Source organism: Phoxinus phoxinus, assembly GCF_949152265.1.
Source record: "Phoxinus phoxinus genome assembly, chromosome: 22".
NCBI lineage: Eukaryota > Metazoa > Chordata > Actinopteri > Cypriniformes > Leuciscidae > Phoxinus > Phoxinus phoxinus.
The window spans coordinates 1,353,075-1,376,238 of record NC_136897.1 but is presented as its reverse complement, the minus strand read 5'-3'; the positions used below and the strand labels follow the sequence as shown (position 1 = coordinate 1,376,238).

Genomic DNA, 23,164 nt, shown 5'->3' with positions numbered 1-23,164 from the left:
TTAATAAAATAAAATAAAACACAGCTGGACCGACGACGAGGTTCAGGCTTTATTAAGCGCATTTGTGTAACAGGAAATTTTCTGCGCGTTCGTCCCAGCCGTCTCACGGTCAATGTCCGCATCGTCTAATTTTATAGCATTACGAGCTTTCTGAACACGCTTTAGTATCAGTGCTCGTCTCTTTTCTGCGGCTTTGTTAATTTCCTCGTTAGTAAACCAATACATCACAAACAACTGCAGCACAGTTTGAATCTCCTCCATACTTATTATAAATGTGGCGCTCAAAACTGATAACTGTCCGTCTAGACTGGGAGGAGCCGTCGCGCGCAGTTTATAATCTTCCCGATGCTTTAGACCGCGGTGTAAACGCAGAAAGCAACCGGTCTGGGGCAAAAAAAGTTCCTGGGAAAAAAGTTCCTGGGACAAATTGTTCCGGGTAATTTCGGTGGAAACGCGGCTAATGACCCACTTTCACTAAGGATTAATGTTCCCACGCGTGAAATGCTCCTTTAAGTCCATTAGACCCCTTTGTCATTTCAGGTTTCAGGAGTGTGTTCACGAGCGCCCCCTTTGCGGTAGATATGCGCCCTCGATGCGCACTTTTGCCGAGCACTGATGCGAGCTCCTCCGCAGACTTCTTCTGGACAGTCAAAGCGGCGCTACGTCACGGAAGTGCAGACTCGGAGGAAGACCGCGAGTGCCTATGGTGCCATTTGGGACAGGGCCAACGTCTACACCGGCACAACACGGACTTTGCTCCATCTCGTCTATTCCTGCCCTCAATCTCAATTTTGCGCGTCATTAGAATCATGTGACTAAAAATGCCTAAAATGAGTTCTTCAACATTGTTTATTTATGACTAATCCTTTCTGATAACTTTATATTATCCTTTATATTACTTTATCCTATATATTATACTTTATGACATTACAAAACATTAATAGTGGCGTTTGCTAATGTAAACAATTCACTATTATTTAAAGAGGAGCTGTTGTGCTTTTCTCCATGTTCATCTCTCTTCAGTGTGTAGTGTTGCTGTGTGATCATGTACAGCTCCAGTTCCTCTCTATATCTGTGTGTGTTTCTGAACTCCTGAAACGCCTCCATTGTAGTCTTGAGTTTCTACCGGGAACGAACACGTCACAATATTCCTCATTATAATAATTAATGCGCAGAATAAAGGGGCGGGGCCTGGTTGAGTTAGTTAGCAGTGTGTTAAACTGGCGGTTATGGTAAGGGGCGGGGCATTTCCCAAACACACTCGAAGCGCTCGACCAATCACAACACACTGCTCCAGCCGACCAATCAGAGCACAGTGTGCTTTTCAGAAGAAGGGGCTTCACAGAGACAGGAAGTGAACAGAGCGTTACTGACAGACAAAGACAAAATCAAGCCAATGAAAATAAACTTTTATCATCTCTATCAGTGCCTGTCCTCACGGCGAGTCGGACCTAGAAGTTACGTCAGCTCAGTTAACAGGTGAGTAGCGTATGTAATCTTGAGGCTTTAAGCGCCTTCCTTTAGACAACAGAACCTCATGGTGTCTTTTTATAGTCTACAGTATCTAGTTACAGTTTATTTGAATAGTTAATCATTAAAAAAGTAGTTACTGAAACGTCCAGTCATTGCTGTGCTCTGAATTATCCATCTACAAAATGACAGGCACCAAAGCTGTTATTTATACAGAAGGATGGTTGCTCATAAACATCTTGTATGTAAGGGTTCACGCAAGGTTCAACCTGACGTCGACAAACCTTGCAAAACCTTGGGCCATAAAGGCAACAGTTTGCATTACTGTTTTTAGTTGAATTTATCTTATTCTTCACAAATATCTTCAGTCTCAGAAAAAAAAGGTACAATAGCTTTCAATAGTGTGAAAAGGGTACACTTTGTTTTTTTGTGTGAAAGTTTTTGTACCTTTTTTCTAAGAGTGATTAAATATCAATCTCCCAGCTAACATTATTTCTAAATGTTCTCTAAATGTCAAAACATCCATTTTTTTTATGTTTTATCCATTTTTATTGAAACGTTACTTTTGAATGTTCTCGGAACGTTCTGAAACAATTAGCAACATTTAAAAATGTTAAGATACTGAACAACTAAAACATTTAAGAAAAACAAACAAAGATAAATAATATTTTTGTACAAACTTTTAAAGAACATTATTAAAGAATAGTTTGAAACAAACATTTCGATTAGTGTTTCTTGTAATTGTTTTTGTTTTCAACTTTGAGAGAAACTTGCAAGACCGTTCCCGAAGTCCTGAGAACCTTCCGGCTGTACCTGAAAATCTCACATCATTGCAACTACTATTGTACCTGTTTTGAACTGAGAAACCTACTATGCAAATCATTCTCGTTATGTATTGTTAAATTCCTATATTATGTGCTGAGAAATGTGCACATCACAGAGAGCAAAGTGCTTCTTTGACAACATCACATAAATACACACCAACATTTGAAACAAATCAGGGACAACAATCAACCAACTGATCATTCAACACAATCTCATGTCAATTCACAACCATTTTTACATTTTGATGAATTCATGATCTAATTTGCACATATAATCTGCTTACACTCCACTAGCAGTTATGTTTTACGGTGCTTCATGCTTACTTATTTATTTATTTTGAATTGTACATAATTCACATTGTATGAATTCATATGAAATCACCACCTCGTAAAATAGTTTCATTTTCCCGTGAGATTGGGTTGAATCATTTCATTAATTATTTTCATATGGCACACAAAATTAAGTTTTGAAGTCGTCATCTGATTGGTTGAATTCTCTGATTTCCGGGAGACGTGCGTGTCATGTTTTTTAACGTTCTGCCTGGAAACAAACCCGCCGAGATGCCAAACCCCCTCATGGAAAAAGAAAGCCATTGGGCCCTATCTTGCACGCAGCGCAATTGACTTTGTACTGGACGCATGTGTCATTCCTATTCTGCACCCGCGCACAGCGACTCTTCCCTCCACAGACACACGTCGGTAAATTAGGGAATGAACTTGCGCTCGTGGGGGCGGTTCAGTGTAAAGAGGAGTGTGTTCCGGCGCAAACGTTCCCTGGTGATATTCTGCAGTTCCAGAAAACAACTCCGCCACTGACCAGGAGAAACCTAAAGTCAGTGGCGCGTTGCACGTGTTATTCATATGCTATTTTAAGGGCGCATGCTTGGCGATAATCAATGTAGCGCATGCACTTTGATTCTCTCATCTACCCAGACATAGCAGTTTTCATTTTTACAAATCATACATTATTTCAAGGAAAAATATTAACACACGAGGGAAATCATTGTTGTGTCCGTGAAGATGTGAAAAAATAGGCATAAATCTAGCAACACATTTACCCAAATTATTATACGTCAGTTTAAACGAAGCTAATTTGTGTGGTTTCTCCCTGTCTGATGAAGGGCTTGGGCCCGAAACGTTACATGCGGTGAGCAATCATTAAATTTGCCTAGGAGCACTTTCTGGTGTGCGGACTCATTGTTTACCTTCTCCCATCATCCTCATACAATGTCACTTCTCTGTGTTTTACGGCCCTGGCAAGAACGTCGGTCTCCTCGGCTGTGAACCGCTCCTGGCGTGCGCCGGCAAACCCGCCGTTATAATAGCGATCCGCCGTTATAATAGCAATCCGCCGTTATAATAGCAATCCGCCGTTATAATAGCGATCCGCCGTTATAATAGCGATCCGCCGTTATAATAGCAATCCGCCGTTATAATAGCGATCCGCCGTTATAATAGCGATCCGCCGTTATAATAGCAATCCGCCGTTATAATAGCAATCCACCGTTATAATAGCGATCCGCCGTTATAATAGCGATCCACCGTTATAATAGCAATCCGCCGTTATAATAGCGATCCACCGTTATAATAGCGATCCGCCGTTATAATAGCGATCCGCCGTTATAATAGCGATCCGCCGTTATAATAGCAATCCGCCGTTATAATAGCAATCCGCCGTTATAATAGCGATCCGCCGTTATAATAGCGATCCGCCGTTATAATAGCAATCCGCCGTGGAACAAGCGCGCCGGCTCTTAAAAGGAATGTGAGAGGACGCTCTGATTGGTTTATTTCACGTTACGCCCAAACCACACCTATGAATAATGAAGCGACTTCAGACACACACATTTTAGATTTGCATCGGGCGCAAGAGTCGTTTATCCCGCCGGTATAATAGCAACAGCGCCGGGATCCGCCCACAAAGTTACTTGCGTTTCGCGCTTGATACTTGCGTTTCGGATCGTTAAAATATTGCCCAAAGTGTTTATATCTGTGAAAATGAGCTCTTATCAGGATCAACTAAACTCTGGATTTTCAAAAGGATGGAAAGTTTGTGGCATAGACTCTTTAAAATATGTCTTTTTAGAGATTTGCACACCAGTCTATTATTGTAGGGACATCCACTTTTCATTTTCATACCCCTAAATATGACCCAAACAGCTGTGATTGGTTGCGTTACATTGGTCAATGAAAGCTGCAATGGAGTCCAAACCTTCTGAAGTTCTGGCTCGAGACAAGCCTACTTGTACTCAGTATTTCTAGTGACTTGGACTGAACGCAGCACAGTGTGTTTTAGGATTGCATGAAGAATACATTTGATGCGGCCCTTCAATCCAGCTGGAAATCGTATTAAGGTGTTGTATGATTATGCTGAACGGGCTTCATGCTATGATGCATCAAAAGGCTGCCTACTGGGCAATTCACTAGGTAGTGGAACAGAGCAATTATATGGCGTCAGCTGGATGTGTGCTGGGGTCATGAGTCACTGATGATTGTGTTATTTGGTTATATGATGGCTCGGCAATATGATGCTGTTGTACACTATGAACAGTTCAAACCCTTTCTCTTTATGAATTGGACATGATTGTCATTTTTAAAGATAATGACGTCTTCGTAAATACTTCCTCTGGGGACGAATCACTTCACAGTAGACACAATAGAAAATTGATTTGTTGCTATTCCAAAAACAAAAAAGATAAATTTTCAACTGCATATTCTTATGCATTTTAATTGCAGGATTGACATACAATAAGCAGGAGAGTCTATCACAGCACAGACTATTAATAAAGTTAGTTTTATTGTTTGTTTTGTTATTAATATTATTAGTATTTTGGATAATTCATCCAAACATGATTCACTTTCATGTTCTATACCTGTGTGACTTTCTTTGTTACTGTCTTCTTTCTTGGAACACAAGATGTTTAGCAGAATCTTGTTTTGCTTTTGATGGCAAGAGTTCTGGGAAAGAACTTACAGCAGGGAGTTATAACTGCACAGTTAAACCGTATGAAAAACGTCTCGGTTACGTATGTAACCCTCGTTATAGGGAACGGAGACGTTACGTTGTGACGACGAACGGGGTTTCGCTTAGAAAGCCTATCATCTTTGAGAATTTAAAAACGAGCCAATGGCAAAGAAATGCCATGGGTCTGCGAAATTTGCATTGCGTAACTCCGTCTTATACCTCGTGGGTATATAAGGAAGTACGCTGGCAACATGCAGATATGTTTCTTCGCTGAGGAGCCGAGACTGACTTATAGAATAGGACTTACAGAATACACATATGACCCGGAAGGGGGCTGCATATGGAAAAACACTGGGGTGTCCAGCCCGCAGGGTGGAATGTTTCAACCCCAGGGGTGGCAAGGTGGCTTGCCAAGGGATAGACACATGCTCAGAGAGGCTTACAGTGGAAATACTACGAAAGGGAACTGCTGCTACAATTACATATATAATATTATAAATTAATCTAATCACAGTTATTTTCATATTGAACATCACAACAGTCATGTATTAATTGGTTTAGTGCTTTCAAGACCAAGGAATAAGACCAAGACTGACAACAACCAAGAATTCCAAGGCAGATCCGAGAATCAACTTGGAACTGGACTAAAATTAAATGAACCATTGGAGAGGAAGATGAAGACGATTTGGAACTGGACTGAACCAGTGATGATGAGGATTTGGAGCTGGGCTGATCAAGTGGAGATGGAGACGAAGATGATTTGGAACTGGACTTAACCAGCAGCAATGGAGATGACTTGCAACTGGACTGAACCAGCGACCATGCAGCAATGGAGACGAAGATGATTTTGAACTGGAATGAACCAGCGACCATGAAGATGATTTGGAGTTGGGCTGAACCAGTGGAGACGAAGAAGACTTGGAACTGGACTAAACCAGCAGCAAGGAAGACGATTTGAAACTGGACTGAACCATTGGAGAGGAAGACACCTTGGAGTTGGGCAGAACCAATGGAGACGAAGAAGACTTGGAACTGGACGGAACCAGTGATGATGAAGACGATTTGGAACTGGACTGAACCAGCAAAGACGATTTGGAACTGGACTGAACCAGCAAAGACGATTTGGAACTGGACTGAACCAGCAAAGACGATTTGGAACTGGACTGAACCAGCAAAGACGATTTGGAACTGGACTGAACCAGCAAAGACAATTTGGAACTGGACTGAACCAGCAAAGACGATTTGGAACTAGACTGAACCAGCAAAGACAATTTGGAACTGGACTGAACCAGCAAAGACGATTTGGAACTGGACTGAACCAGCAAAGACGATTTGGAACTGGACTGAACCAGCAAAATCGATTTGGAACCTAACTGAACCAGCAAAGACGATTTGGAACTGGACTGAACCAGCAAAGACAATTTGGAACTGGACTGAACCAGTGATGATGAAGACGATTTGGAGCTGGGCTGAACCAGCAGCAAAGAAGATGATTTGGAACTGGACTGAACCAGCAAAGACGATTTGGAACTGGACTGAACCAGCAAAGACGATTTGGAACTGGACTGAACCAGCAAAGACGATTTGGAACTGGACTGAACCAGCAAAATCGATTTGGAACCTAACTGAACCAGCAAAGACGATTTGGAACTGGACTGAACCAGCAAAGACAATTTGGAACTGGACTGAACCAGTGATGATGAAGACGATTTGGAGCTGGGCTGAACCAGCAGCAAAGAAGATGATTTGGAACTGGACTGAACCAGCAAAGACGATTTGGAACTGGACTGAACCAGCAAAGACGATTGTATCGTATTAGCTTCGTATTTCTTGCTGTTTTGTTTTTGAACCATCATTTATTATCGTTTCTAGTTGCTTATACTACTAAATACAGCTTACCCAACATCTTAGATCAACCTGACACTGCTAGCTTCCGTTATTGTCAGCACAACACGCTAACTCGCTAGCCTTTTAACGCACCACCCGTGCGCTCAGTTATTTATTTTTCTCTCGCGCGCCCGCGCCTTTGAGTTCATAAAAGCCCAGGTGAGTAAGAATCAGTCATCAAACACGGTGAGTAATGTCTTCTCCTGTTATTGTCACCTGCACTTCATGTCACATGTTTACCATAGCCTTCTCTGTCGGCAACATAGGATTTATATGTGATAAATGCAAGGAGACAGTCAGGCTGACGGAGAAGATTTCAGAACTAGAGACACGCATCCAAACTTTAATCGAGAATAGTAAGAAGAGTGCTAGAGCTTTAGATACTATTTTGGATGCGCCTAGCCTAGTGAACTCTTTACATGAGTCGGTTCCGGCTGAAGTAGAGCCCGTGCAGCAGGGCAGATGGGTGACAGTGAGAGATCGCTCTAGTCGCGGATCAAAAAACCACTTTTCCGTTCCGATAACAAATCGATTTGCCCCGCTCAGTGAAACACCCACTGAGAATTATTCTGATTGTGCCCTAGTTATTGGCGATTCTATTACACGGAACGTGAAAATAGAGACACCAGCCACCATAGTCACATGTTTGCCGGGAGCCAGAGCGCCTGACATCAAAGCAAATTTGAAAGTGCTGGCTAATGCTAAACGTAAATTCTCTAAGATTATTATTCACGTCGGCACTAATGATGTTCGACTCCGCCAGTCGGAGATCACCAAAATTAATATTAAAGAGGTGTGTGAACTTGCAAGTACGATGTCAAGCACTGTAATTTGCTCTGGCCCCCTTCCTGTTCGCCGGAGTGATGAGATAGTTAGTAGATTGTGTTCACTCAATGGCTGGCTGTCTGGGTGGTGTCCGCAGAATAATATAGAATTCATAGACAATTGGAAAAGTTTTTGGGGCAAACCTGACCTGTTGAAAAGAGATGGTATTCATCCCTCCTGGGATGGTGCTGCTCTTCTCTCTAGTAATTTGGCTCATAGTCTTAGAGCTAAAACATGACAATCTGGGCCTCAGGTCAGGAAGCAGACAGACTGGCTAAACCGACCGTCTGCTAGCGGCCTCACGTCACCAAGGTCAGATAAATCCCATCACATAGAGCCTTTTTCACCTAGATATCATCATATAGAGACTGTGTCTGTTCCCCGAACTTGGAAATCCAAAAAACGTTCAAACCCATCTAAAGTTAAAAATGTAATTGATGTTCAACGAATAAAAAACAGATATAATACGGATGAGCAAATGATAAAGCTTGGGTTGCTGAATATTCGATCTCTTACTTCAAAAGCGCTAATAGTTAATGATATGATTACAGATTATAACCTAGATGTGCTGTGTTTGACAGAAACCTGGCTAAAACCAAACGATTACATTGCTTTAAATGAGTCAACCCCACAAGATTATGGTTATAAACATGAACCTCGTCTGAAACGCAAAGGAGGAGGTGTTGCTGTAATTTATAGTAATATTTTCAAAACCACTAAGAAATCTAGTTGTAAATATAATTCTTTTGAAGTGTTGGTGCTTAATGTAAAAATATCTAGTGTAAACGATAAATCACGTTTGAAAATTCTGCTGGCTACTGTATACAGACCACCAGGGCACCATACAGACTTTATCAAAGAATTTGCTGACTTTCTATCAGAATTAGTATTGGCTGCAGATAAAGTACTAATTGTTGGTGATTTTAATATACACATTGATAATGAAAAAGATGCATTGGGATTGGCATTTAAAGACATTATAAACTCAATTGGAGTTAGACAACACGTGTCAGGACCGACTCATTGTCGTAATCATACTCTAGATCTAATACTATCACATGGAATAGATGTTGATGCCGTTGAAATACTGCAACAGAGCGATGACATCTCAGATCACTATCTAGTCTCGTGTAAATTACATTTAGCCAAGCCTGCAAAGCCGACTCAGTGTTATAAATATGTTAGACCGATCACTTCTGCTACTAAAGATTGCTTTATCAATAATCTTCCTAATCAGTTTCATCATCTCAGCATCCCGGATTGCTTAGAAGAACTCGATATTGCAACAGAAACTTTTAACTCTCTCTTTTCCAGCACTTTAGACACAGTTGCTCCGCTGCGCTTAAAGAAGATTAAAGAACATAGTCCAACACCGTGGCACAACGAGCACACTCAGGCCCTTAAGAGAGCAGCCAGAAAAATGGAGCGCAACTGGAAGAAAACAAAACTAGAGGTGTTTCGGATTTCATGGAAGGAGAGCTCGATTGCTTACAGAGAGGCTTTAAAAGCTGCTAGATCTGCTTATTTTTCAACCCTATTAGAAGAAAATAAACATAATCCTAGGTATTTATTTGAAACAGTGGCTAAACTAACGAAAAAGAAAGCTTCAGGCCCAGAAGTTTCCAAGCAACACAGCAGTAATGACTTTATGAACTTCTTCACTTATAAGATCGATAATATCAGGGACAAAATTATAACTATGCAACCGTCTAATACAGTATCGCATCAGGAAGTGCATTGTAGTCTCCCTGAGGGAAAATTTGATTCATTCATTGCTATAGGAGAGGAAGAATTTTGCAAACTCGTCAAATCATCTAAATCGACAACGTGCATGTTAGACCCTATACCGACTAAGCTGCTGAAAGAGATGCTTCCAGATGTCATAGATCCTCTTCTTAATATCATTAATTCATCTTTGTCTCTAGGATACGTACCAAAAACCTTTAAGCTAGCTATGATTAAACCGCTTGTTAAAAAACAGCAACTTGATCCTACAAAACTAGTCAATTACAGGCCGATCTCTAATCTGCCATTTCTGTCAAAGATATTAGAAAAAGCAGTATCCTCACAACTGTGTTCCTTTCTTGAAAGAAATGATATCTGCGAGGATTTTCAGTCCGGATTTAGACCGTACCATAGTACCGAGACAGCTCTCGTTAGAGTCACAAATGATTTGCTCTTATCATCCGATCGTGGTTGTATCTCTCTATTAGTATTACTGGATCTTAGTGCTGCATTTGACACCATTGACCACAACATCCTTTTAAATAGGCTCGAACATTATGTTGGCATTAGTGGAATTGCTCTCTTTGGGTTGCCACCTTGTCGTGGTGGAGAGCCTTGCGTGTTCCGATGAACCTGAGAGCGATGCCGTCTGGAGCTTAAGCTCCTGGTAGGGCCACCCATGGCGGTAAGGTCGAGGGGGAGGTTCCAGACAAAGAGCGACCCAAGGGATATACCATCATACCTCAACAGAGAAGGAAAACTCTGTACAGAAACCCTTGTGAACCACTGCCTTGTGGTTAGCTCCAGGGAAAGCAAAAGGCTAAGGGAGTAAACCCCAACAGAAAATCAGGAGTGGAGCCCCTCAGGCGGATGGTGAAGGAACATGTCACCATCCGGTAACTCCTGCAGCTGCGCTGACACTGACTGTATTGGCTCGCCTTTCTGTCAGACCCTGCCAGCAAAGCCGAGAGGGGGGTCCTGACGTCTGGGCAACCCAGGATCTCCATATTATTAGCCCAGGCCTGCACCTGGAGAGGTCACTCCAGCTGCACTGTCTCAGTGCAGAAACAACACGGGGAGCAGCAGTCTACCAGTGATAAGTCGTGGCTCATTTGGCGTCGAGCCGGGCGCTAGGGGTTGCTCCCGACGGTGGGAGGAACCATCGTGTTCCATTGGGTCGTTACCGCCCGCCTTAACCCGGGCAGCCCCCGGGCAGTTAGGTACTACCCCGCCACAACCTGCTTGCTTCATCGGGTGCATGGAGCTTAGACAAAATCGACAGGCAGGTTGTAAAACCCAGCACCAGGAAATAAAAGAAATAATCAAAAGACCAAGAAGTCACCAGCCCTGCGGCTGGCAACCTGGAATGTCAGAACAATGTGCCCTGGCCTCTGTGACGACCTTCAGCAAGTTGACGACGCTAGAAAAACCGCTATCATCAATCACGAGCTGTTAAGGCTCAACATCGACGTTGCTGCCCTTCAAGAGACACGTCTTCCATCCAGTGGAAGTCTGAAGGAGAGAGATTACACTTTCTTCTGGCAAGGACTGGAGCAAGACAAGCGCCGACTTTATGGGGTCGGCTTTGCAGTGCGAAATTCTCTCTTACCATCAGTAGAACCTCCTTCTCAGGGGACTGAGCGTATCCTCTCCCTCCGTCTCACAACCTCCTCGGGACCCTTGCACATCTTTAGCGTCTACGCCCCCACACTATGCTCCACAGCTGAGGATAAAGATGCTTTCTATTACGAACTTGAGGCCAAAATTGCAGAGATTCCACCGAAAGACAACCTGCTCATGCTCGGAGACTTCAATGCCCGGGTGGGCGCTGATTACATCTCCTGGCCACACTGCATTGGACATTTTGGTGTTGGCAAGCTTAATGAGAACGGACAGCGACTACTTGAGCTATGCTCTTACCACAACTTGTGTATTACCAACACCTTCTTCCCCACCAAGCCCCACCACAGAGTGTCTTGGAGACACCCCAGATCCAAACATTGGCACCAGCTTGACCTCATTGTTACTCGGAGACCCATGCTCAAGCACGTGCTCGTCACTCGCACGTATCACAGTGCTGACTGCGACACGGACCATTCCTTGGTCAGCAGCAAGGTGCGCCTCCAACCTAGACGAACCCATCGCTCGAAGCAAAAGGGCCGCCCTCGCATCAACACGGCAAGAACAGCAGTGCCAGAGCTGCGGGAACGCTTCGCCAGGGCCATTGATGAGGCCCTGGAGGACTGCCCTGTAGACAGTGTTACGATGCGATGGCAGTACATCCGTGACACCGTGTACAAGGTCGCCTCAGACACTTTTGGGAAGAAGGTGAAAAAGAGTGAAGATTGGTTTGTGGCAGGGATCGAGGTACTGGAGCCTGCCATCACTGCAAAACGTACCACTCTCCTTGAGCACAAGAGGCAGCCTTCTGCTAGGACATTGGCTGCCCTCAGAGAGGCACGTAATAACACCAAGAGGATTGCCCGAAAGTGTGCGAACGACTACTGGCTGAAGTTGTGTTGCGATATTCAGACTTCGGCGGACTGTGGTAATATCCGAGCCATGTATGAGGGCATGAAGAAAGCGTTTGGTCCCAACGCCATCAAGACTGCTCCCCTAAAATCTACTTCCGGCGAGATCATCACAGATCGCAGAAAGCAGTTGGAGAGATGGGCTGAGCACTACCAGGAACTGTACTCAAGAGAGAACATTGTTACTGACACAGCCATTCGAAATACCATGCCTCTGCCCATCATGGAGGAGCTTGACTCGCCACCCACCATCGAGGAACTTGGGAAGGCCATTGATTCACTGGCCTGTGGGAAAGCACCAGGCAGTGATGGAATTCCACCAGAGATCATCAAGGCAGGAAAAGTGAGTTCTCTTCTCGGCCACCTCCATAACCTCCTGCTCAAATGCTGGGAAGGAGGCATCATACCCCAGGACATGCGAGACGCTAAGATCCTCACGCTCTATAAGAACAAAGGCGATCGCAGTGACTGCAATAACTATCGCGGGATCTCCCTCCTCAGTGTTGCGGGGAAAGCCTTTGCACGTGTCATCCTTAACCGCCTACAACTGCTCGCCGATCGTGTGTACCCGGAGTCGCAATGCGGGTTCCGAGCAAAACGGTCAACAATTGACATGGTGTTCACCCTTAGGCAGCTGCAGGAGAAGTGCCGTGAGCAGAGACGTCCCCTGTTCCTTGCCTTTATAGATCTGACCAAGGCGTTCGACATGGTCAGTCGGACTGGCCTTTTCACTCTCCTACACAGGATTGGATGCCCCCCCAAGCTCTTGAAGCTGATTATATCATTTCATGAGAACACGGTGGGCACAGTCCAGTATGGCGAGTCATCCTCAGACCCCTTCCCAATCAGGTGTGGTGTGAAGCAGGGGTGTGTCCTGGCGCCAACACTCTTTGGCATGTTCTTCTCCCTGCTCCTGCGCTATGCCTTCTGCAACTCCGAAGACGGGATCTTCCTCCATACTAGGAGTGATGGGAACCTCTTCAACCTCGCCCGCCTCAGAGCAAAGACTAAGGTCCGCAGGGTACTCATACGGGAGATGTTGTTTGCAGATGATGCTGCTCTTGCCGCACACACTGAGGGTGCCCTCCAGCGACTTATCACCTGCTTTGCAGATGCATGCACAGAATTTGGCCTTGCCATCAGCCTCAAGAAAACCAACATATTGGTTCAAGATGTCAACACCACTCCTGCAATAACTATCGGCGACCACACCCTGGAGGTAGTGGAGAATTTCACCTACCTTGGCTCCACCATCTGCAGCAACCTATCCCTGGAAACCGAGCTCAATATAAGGATAGGCAAAGCAGCTACCGCCATGGCTCGACTAGCAAAGAGGGCTTGGGACAACACTTTGTTGACACTCAAAACTAAACTGAAGGTGTACCAAGCATGCGTCTTGAGCACCCTCCTCTATGGTAGTGAAGCTTGGACTCTATATTCTCGCCAAGAGCAAAGACTGAATGCCTTTCATATGCGCTGCCTCAGACGACTCCTGAGCATCACCTGGCAGGATCGTATTACAAACAGAGCCATTTTGGCTCAGGCAGGTATGCCAAGTATGTTCACCATCCTCACACAGAGGCGACTGCGCTGGCTTGGCCACCTGTGCAGGATGGATGACGGTCGTATCCCAAAGGACGTTCTGTACGGGGAGCTTGCCATAGGAACACGACCAACTGGACGGCCAACCCTGCGCTACAAGGACGCCTGCAAGCGAGATTTGAAAGCATGCAGCATCTGCCCAGCTGATTTGGAAGCAGTGACATCGGACCGCGAAAATTGGCGATCCACCGTTAAGACCGGTGTCCTTCTAGCCGAAGAAAAAAGAGCAATTCAGTGGGAGGAGAAGAGGACCCGTCGGCAGCAAAGTGTTCAGCTTGCCCCCACTGACACCACCACTGCTTACACTTGCAGCAAGTGCCAGCGGTGCTGTCGCTCCCGTATCGGACTCTACAGTCATAGCAGAGTCTGCAACCAAACCACAGACTGACCTGGGTGCAGATTCTAAACCATTGTCTCTCGAAGACAGAAGGATGCCAACAACAATCAGTGGAATTGCACTAGCATGGTTTAAATCATACTTATCTGACCGTTATCAGTTTGTAGCAGTAAATGAAGAGATGTCTTATCAATCACAAGTTCAGTATGGCGTACCACAAGGCTCAGTACTAGGACCGCTGCTGTTCACTCTGTATATGCTACCATTAGGAGATATCATGAGGAAACATGGAATTAGCTTTCACTGTTATGCCGACGATACTCAGCTCTATATTTCTTCAAAACCTAACGAAACCTACCAATTCACAAAATTAACGGAATGCATAGCTGATATAAAAAATTGGATGACTAGTAATTTCCTACTACTAAATTCAGAAAAAACAGAGATTCTAATTATTGGACAAAAAACTTCCACACGTAATAACCTAGAATACTGTCTAACACTTGATGGCTGCTCTGTTAAGTCTTCGTCGTCGGTTAGGAACCTGGGTGTGCTCTTTGATACCAATCTTTCATTTGAAAGTCATGTGTCTAGTATCTGTAAAACCGCTTTCTTCCATCTTAAAAATATATCTAAATTACGTCATATGCTCTCAGTGAATAATGCAGAACAATTAGTTCATGCGTTTATGACCTCAAGGCTAGATTATTGTAATGCTCTACTGGGTGGTTGCCCTGCACGCTTAATAAACAAACTACAGCTAGTTCAAAACGCAGCAGCTCGAGTTCTTACTAGAACCAGGAAGTATGACCATATTAGCCCCGTTCTGTCAACACTGCATTGGCTGCCTATTAAACATCGTATAAATTTTAAAATATTGCTGATCACTTACAAAACACTAAATGGTTTAGCTCCGCAGTACTTGAGCGAGCTCTTAACGCATTATAGTCCTTCACGTCTACTGCGATCTCAAAATTCCGGCCAGTTAATAATACCTAGAATATCAAAATCGACTGCTGGCGGTAGATCCTTTTCCTACTTAGCACCAAAACTTTGGAACAGTCTTCCTAACATTGTCCGGGAAGCAGACACACTCTGTCAGTTCAAATCTAGACTAAAAACACATCTCTTCGGCCTAGCATACACATAACACATTATAGACTTATAATTAGGCTGCATAGTTTAGAACAGCCGGGACCGGGAACACTTCCCGTAATCCTGATGTACTTGGTACATCATAAGAAGGATGGCGTCTACGCTAATATTAGTCTCTCTGTCTATCCCGAGGTTTACTGCTGTCCACCGGAACCAGGCCGTATCCAGATCTGATGAAGGACCAGCGCCAGGACACGACGACGACGCCGCTGACCTGAAGTATCAACCAGTCTCTCCTCCTCTCCACTCCGACTTCAACCAACCGGAACTGGACAAATACTCTGATTCATTCTGAACTTCATACACTGTTCACTCATTGGCCAGAGGAGAACTGGCCCCCGACTGAGCCTGGGTTCTCCCAAGGTTTTTTTTCTCCATTCTGTCACCTGATGGAGTTTTGGTTCCTTGCCGCTGTTGCCTTACCTTATGGCTTGCTTAGTTGGGGACATTTAATATTCAACAATATTATAGATCTGCCTTAAAGGTGGACGATGATGAAATTGTTTTTTGTATTATTTTCATGTTATCACTGTGAAGCTGCTTTGATACAATCTGTATTGTAAAAAGCGCTATATAAATAAAGATGACTTGACTTGACTTGAACCAGCAAAGACAATTTGGAACTGGACTGAACCAGCAAAGACGATTTGGAACTGGGCTGAACCAGCAAAGACGATTTGGAACTGGGCTGAACCAGCAAAGACGATTTGGAACTGGACTGAACCAGCAAAGACGATTTGGAACTGGACTGAACCAGTGATGATGAAGACGATTTGGAGCTGGGCTGAACCAGCAGCAAAGAAGATGATTTGGAACTGGACTGAACCAGCAAAGACGATTTGGAACTGGACTGAACCAGCAAAGACGATTTGGAACTGGACTGAACCAGCAAAGACGATTTGGAACTGGACTGAACCAGCAAAGACAATTTGGAACTGGACTGAACCAGCAAAGACGATTTGGAACTGGACTGAACCAGCAAAGACGATTTGGAACTGGACTGAACCAGCAAAGACGATTTGGAACTGGACTGAACCAGCAGCAAGGAAGACGATTTTGAAACTGGACTGGACCAATGGAGAGGAAGATGACTTTTAGTTCGGCAGAACCAATGGAGACGAAGAAGACTTGGAACTGGACGGAAACAGCGACGACGAAGACAACTTGGAACTGGACTGAACCAGTGATGATGAAGACGATTTGGAAGTGGCCTGATCAAGTGGAAATGGAAACGAAGACAAAGACGATTTGGAACTGGACTGAACCAGCAGCAATGAACACGATTGCAACTGGACTGAACCAGTAAAGATGAAGACGATGTGGAACTGGACGGAACCAGCAAAGACGGAGACGATTTGGAACTGGACTAAAGATGAAGACGATTTGGAACTGGACTGAGCCAGTGGAGACGGAGATGAAAACGAAGATGACTTGCAATTGCACTGAACCAGCGACGACGAAGACAACTTGCAACTGGACTGAACCAGTGGAGATGAAGAAGACTTGAAACTGGACTGAACCAGCAGCAAGGAAGATGATTTGAAACTGGAATGAACCATTGGAGAGGAAGACGACTTGGAGTTGGGTAGAATACAAGAGGACGGATTGTAAATCCATCCCTTCAGGAATAGCATGCATTTAGAAATCATGCAAAATAAGACCACCAACGTGTTTTAAAGGATAACTCTCGCCAAAATTGAACCTAAGCTCTTTTAGTTAATCTACCCGAGTCAAACATTAGTGTAAAAGCATAATTAGGATGGAAACGCCACTTTTAAGTTTGACTGTATTTTCGTTTTCGGTCAAAATGCCTCTTGAATGGGAGTGCTAGGGGCACTACAATGATAGCATCAAAATCACTATTTTTAAAACACTAATGCGGCTCGACACAACATGAAACTTGAAGTGCTTGAAGTATCACCAGGGGCTCTACACATGAACTCCAGCATTGACTACATTGTTTGTGTACACAGAGTTTACTAAAAAGAAAGTTTACTAAAACTCTTGTTTAGTTTTAGTCCCAGTGTGTTCTAGTTCTTTCATTAGTTGCCATAGTCCCTGATTAGTGTCACACCTGTTCCCTGTTCCATTGACTACCTTCCTCTGTGTATTTAAGCCTTCGTTCTTCCTCAGGTCATTGTCTTGTGTTATCATTACATCTAGTTACCATTGCTGTATTGTTCCTTGTGTTTATTAAGTGTTATTTAATCGTCTTTCTAAGTATCGCATTGGTTTTTGGATTATGACTGTGCATGACATTTATAATGTATAATTGTTTTACAGTTAAGTGATTATATATGATATTATTTGTCAATTTAAATGTGAATTAGATATGCATTTTTCTGAAAATAATGCTAAAATAATGGCTAGTTCACTGGTGAATAATCACCCTTGTGTAATTCCAAACCTGTGTGTGTGTGTGTGTGTGTGTGTGTGTGTGTGTGTGTGTGTGTGTGTGTGTGTGTGTGTGTGTGTGTGTGTGTGTGTGTGTGTGTGTGTGTATATATATATATATATATATATATATATGAATTTCTAATTCTTTTTTATATTTGAGTTTGCATATAAGATTACGTCAGTTTCTTTATTATTGGGATGAAATGTATGAAATGTAAACGCATTGAAATATGAGTCCTTGTCATATTACAAATAAATGGTAAAAAATCTCTCTCTCTCTCTCTCTCTCTCTCTTTCTATCTCTCTTCTCTCTCTATTATAGGGACAAAATGTTCCCACAAAAATGATAATACCCAAAATCCTGGTTCTTTTGTGGACATTTCCATGAGGAAAACAGCTAATAAATCATTCATAGTGATGTATTTTTATTTATTTATTAAAATTAAACATTTTATTTAAAATATCAAATTTTGTGTGATGTGTAGGTTTAGAGGTAGGGTATAAGGGGAACAAATATACAGTTTGTACAGTATAAAAACCATTACGTCTATAGAGAGTTCCCACAAAGATAGTGAACCATCTCTGTGTGTGTGTGTGTGTGTGTGTGTGTGTGTGTGTGTGTGTGTGTGTGTGTGTGTGTGTGTGTGTGTGTGTGTGTGTGTGTGTGTGTGTGTGTGTGTGTGTGTGTGTGTGTGTGTGTGTCCGTCCGTGTGTGTGTGTGTGTGTGTCCGTCCGTGTGTGTGTGTGTGTGTGTCCATCTATGAGACATTCATGAGACTCCTCAGAGCAGTAAAGCGTCAGTCAGCGTCCAGTTCACCAAATCTGTGGAGATAAACCCCATTTCTGCCGAGATTTCACTGCAAGTCGGAAGGGTAAGTTTCCATCCGTGCTTATAAATACAACCTAATTACATGTGGAGATAATTTAATGTGTAAAAGTGACTATAGGCTGTTTGTGCTCGTGAATGGTGTACGCACAGCGCGCGCTTTGATGGCATTATCGGACTTCACGCGCACAGATTCACGCATTCCACAGGTGTCGGACTGAAGTCGTTTTACTGAGATCTGCATCCAATGAGAAAGAAATACCGGTTTATCAGTAAAAGGAGAGAGATAAACATTTTACGCACAACTCTTTAGTAAACGCGTGTAAGTTTTACGCATAAAGTGTATCATTAGCGCGTCTTCCCTTTACATTACGCGTCGAGAAATCATTACAAGTGTGTTTGGATGATCTTCAAAAATCGAGTGCAACGCTGTAAATCTTTAAGCTCTCAAGTTTACAGAACAGCGTAAATATTTGGTGTATGCGTGTGTTCTTGGCCATTCCTTGTGTGTTTTGCTAAATCAGACTAAAGTGCTTGATATTCATACTGTGCGATGGTAAGGTAATAATAATTATTAATGGTGATGAATCAGTTCTTCTGAATGCCAGTTCTTTAGATACAGCATGACCTGTTTTGTATCATGATGTGTTCAGGTTTAAAAAAGGATTTTCCTCATGCATCAACAGTGCTGGACATTATTGTATGAATGTTGAATTGTTGTGCATACATTAAAGAGGGATGTTGCATAACAGTTTTAAATGTCAAAACATAAAATTCAGATTAAAGTGAACATTCAAGGTACAGTTCAGCCAAAAACGAAACTAAATCATGACTTTCTTTATTTTGTGAAACACAAATGTTGCTCTTTTCCATAAAACAGTTATATTTTAGTTTTTCTGAAGCTATATCCAATGGTATATGTGGAACAGACAGTAGATCATTGATAATGTTACTGCCATTCAAACTCATTCACAGTTATTCAGAGCAGCTTGGACATTCTGCTGAATTTCTCCTTCATTGTGGACGAAAGAAAATTATAGAGTTTTGGAATTACAGGGAAAACATTTATGCATAAAAAAGGCTTCTAAATCACATTATGCTATTTATCAACATTTGCCATATTACAAGTGCAACTGATACATGAAAGTAAAGATGGAAAGATGAAAACATGCACTTTATGTTCTTAGTTCTGGAATATGAATTTGTTAAGAATATAGCCCTGACTACAACAACAATAACTTACACATTTATTGTGTAGATGGCCGAAACTTCCAGAGAGACAGAACACAGATCATAGACACAGATCTAACCTGAGATGAGAGGCTGAAAAGACACAGGGAAGGGTTTGATAAGATCTTGTGAAGCTTGGATCGAAACCTTCTCTCTTAGCAACAAGACTCAGTTTGACTCACATATTTCCTGTACATTCATGGTCTCAGCTGCTGCCTTAATGAACCTGCATGCGTCTGCTGTCGGAAGCTCATGACATTTCAGATATGTGGAGTGTACAGCTCACTGACACCATCAAAAAGATGGATGTCTCCATTCATTGTAGGCTACACCTTATAATGGATAATCTGCTATTATTAGCTGAAAAGGCCATTTTACCTTTTTGATTTGAATAAAACCATTAGCATTTCTCTCTGTAATCACACATCAATAAGTGCACAGTATAGGCTACTCTTTACAATAAAGGTGATTTATTAATATGGATGGTTACATGAAAGACCTTTAAAGGGGTGTATAATGCCCTTTTCATAAGTCTTTGTCTCCAGTGTGTGTATGTGAAGTTTTAGCTCAAAATACCCCACAGATATTTTTATATATCATGTTAAAGTGTCACTTTTTGAGGGTGAGCAAAAACGCATCGTTTTTGTGTCTGTCCCTTTAAATGCAAATGAGCTTCTGCTCCCAGCACAGGGGGCGGAGCTTCAACAGCTCGTGTCCTATTACCTCAAACACACACACACATACACACACACACACACACACACATGCACTGAACATTTCAAAAAACTTTTACCCTTTTATGTTCAAACCGGAGTCAGAAAGATGGAGAGACTCGAGAAGAAGTGACAATAGAAGCAACAGGACATTTCTGAATTTAGTTGATGAATTTATGTAGCTTATGTGTAGTTATCTTCTGGTCATTGATTCGCATATTCTGTCTTGGTAATCTATAAATCATGTTCTGGGGGCAAATCTCCCTTTGTTTTGAACTTTGAGCGCCGTAACTTTGCAGATGTTGTTTATGAACTAAAGTTAGAAAACTGAAATCATAATCACACCCCTTTAAAGAGTGTGTGCACAATAATTCAATGCACTACTTTGACGCATTCTCTTTGCTTTTGTTTTCCAGAGACTCCCATTTGGATATGAATTTTAAAACCCAATGGGACTATGTGCTTTCTCACAACTTTGACGTCATGTGACACGTCGGACTGCCCAATGGAGGCCACTACAATACTAACCGCCATGAACAGCCAAGTCCAGCGACTCCTCCACGAGCCTCCGGAGCCCAACGTCACGACTCTCACGAACACGTCCGTCCCGTTCCACCATCACGTGAACAATGCGGTGCTGGGGATCTTCCTCGGGACGCTGTCCCTCCTGACGGTCATCATGAACCTGCTGGTCCTGTTCGCCGTGAGAAAGGAACGGACTCTACATACGGTTGGGAATCTCTACATCGTCAGCCTGTCGATAGCAGACCTCATAGTCGGGGCGACCGTCATGCCTTTGAATCTGGTGTACCTTCTTGAGGACGAGTGGAGGCTTGGTCACGTGATCTGCCAGTTCTGGTTAGTCATGGATTATGTTGCGAGCACGGCGTCCATTTTCAGTTTGTTCATCCTTTGCTTGGACCGGTACCGGTCCGTACGTCACCCGTTACAGTATCTGAAGTACCGGACCCGAGGGAGAGCCACACTGTTGATTTGCAGCGCATGGCTCCTCTCGATGACTTGGATCGTTCCGATCCTCGGCTGGCGGATGTTTGCTCGGGTCGATCGGAAACCGGAACTGGAGAACCAATGCGACACGGACTTCCGCTTAGTGACGTGGTTTAAAGTTCTGACCGCCATTCTTAACTTCTACATCCCTTCGTTTCTAATGCTTCTGTTCTACTCGCAGATTTTCATCGCGGTCCGGGATCATTACAGGGAATGGGAGAACTTTGCCGGTCCCATGGCGAAACCCGAAGCGGATGACACACTGGCGAACGGGCTTCAGTTGACGATCACCAAGGCCTCGGAGAGAGAGAATCAGGCGTATTCTCAAAACGTGGGTCTTCTGGATCAATACAGTCTCGAACAGCCAAGAGACAATAATGAAGACAACCCTGATTCGCTGTCCGAGACGAAGAGGAAGAGTTGCTACAAGAAGAAACCGATGTTCAGACTTTCGAAACGCATGAGAAAGAGCGTCCAAGACCCTGAGAGCTCGTTTCAAATCGATGATGGGGAAACGGTCGCCGAATGCCCGCCATCTTTATCTCTCGCGTTTCTGCATCCGGAAACCAACACCGAAACCTTCATAAATGTGAACGACTGTAACGTGCTAGTGCCAAACTCCGTCGGGAACATTAGTGAGGGTGAGCAGACGGCGGATGTCCATAATTATAATCACAGCGCGCCTCCATCACCACCGTCACCGTGGGCCGAGAACAACCCGCCGCTGAGCGCCAACGACTCGCTTCCCGCCAAACAAACATGGCAGAAGCTGTGCGAACAGTCCAAGCAAAGCATCCACAGCATGCGGATCCGCAAGGAGCGTAAAGCTGCCCGGCAACTGGGCTTCATCATCGGTGTGTTCATGGTGTGTTGGATCCCGTACTTCATCACGTTCATGGTCATGGCCTTGTGTGAGACCTGTGTGCATCACGACCTGCACATGTTCACCATTTGGCTCGGCTACATCAACTCCACGCTCAACCCCTTCATATACCCACTGTGCAATGAAAACTTCAAACGGGTGTTCAAAAAGATCTTTTACATTGATAGATGAGGAGGTCTGATCTATTTGTGACATGTCTGTACACCGGTTGTTCTGCTGTGCTTGTGATCTTGTCAGTACAGAGCAATTTTGTTGGTAACACTTTACAATCGAGAGCCTAAGCCCCTCCCCTTCCGGTGGACCATGTGACCTTATTTCGGAAAAATATTGTACGGTAGTCAATGGCGAGAGACAACAAATATTCTGATCTCGTTTGAATTGTGCCCTAAATTACACATATGACGTTTGTCAGTTTAAAAGATACATTTTAAAGTCAAGAAAGTCGCAGTTTGATGTAAAACTGTTGAGGTGTAAGACTGTGAACATACGTCATTACAAAGACTACAAACCCAAAAGGCGCACATGTGACGTCATACCTTATCACTCAATGAATGAAGCTAACTTTACTGAAGCTAACTTACTGAAGCTAACTTTACTGAAGCTAACTTTACTGAAGCTAACTTTACTGAAGCTAACTTACTGAAGCTAACTTACTGAAGCTAACTTTACTGAAGCTAACTTTACTGAAGCTAACTTTACTGAAGCTAACTCTACTGAAGCTAACTCTACTGAAGCTAACTACTGAAGCTAACTTTACTGAAGCTAACTTTACTGAAGCTAACTTTA

At 43.4% G+C, this 23,164-nt stretch overlaps 1 protein-coding gene across 1 annotated transcript; it reads left to right on the top strand.

The window, feature by feature from the left end:
* Positions 1-20,944: 20,944 nt before the first annotated feature.
* On the top strand, positions 20,945-22,621 carry hrh1 (histamine receptor H1; the record flags this gene model as incomplete). The annotated part of the gene is made up of 1 exon (XM_079597487.1): positions 20,945-22,621. One exon carries the CDS (start codon positions 20,945-20,947, stop codon positions 22,547-22,549), a length of 1,605 nt encoding a protein of 534 aa, XP_079453613.1. The 3' UTR covers positions 22,550-22,621.
* Between the last annotated feature and the right edge of the window lie 543 nt (positions 22,622-23,164).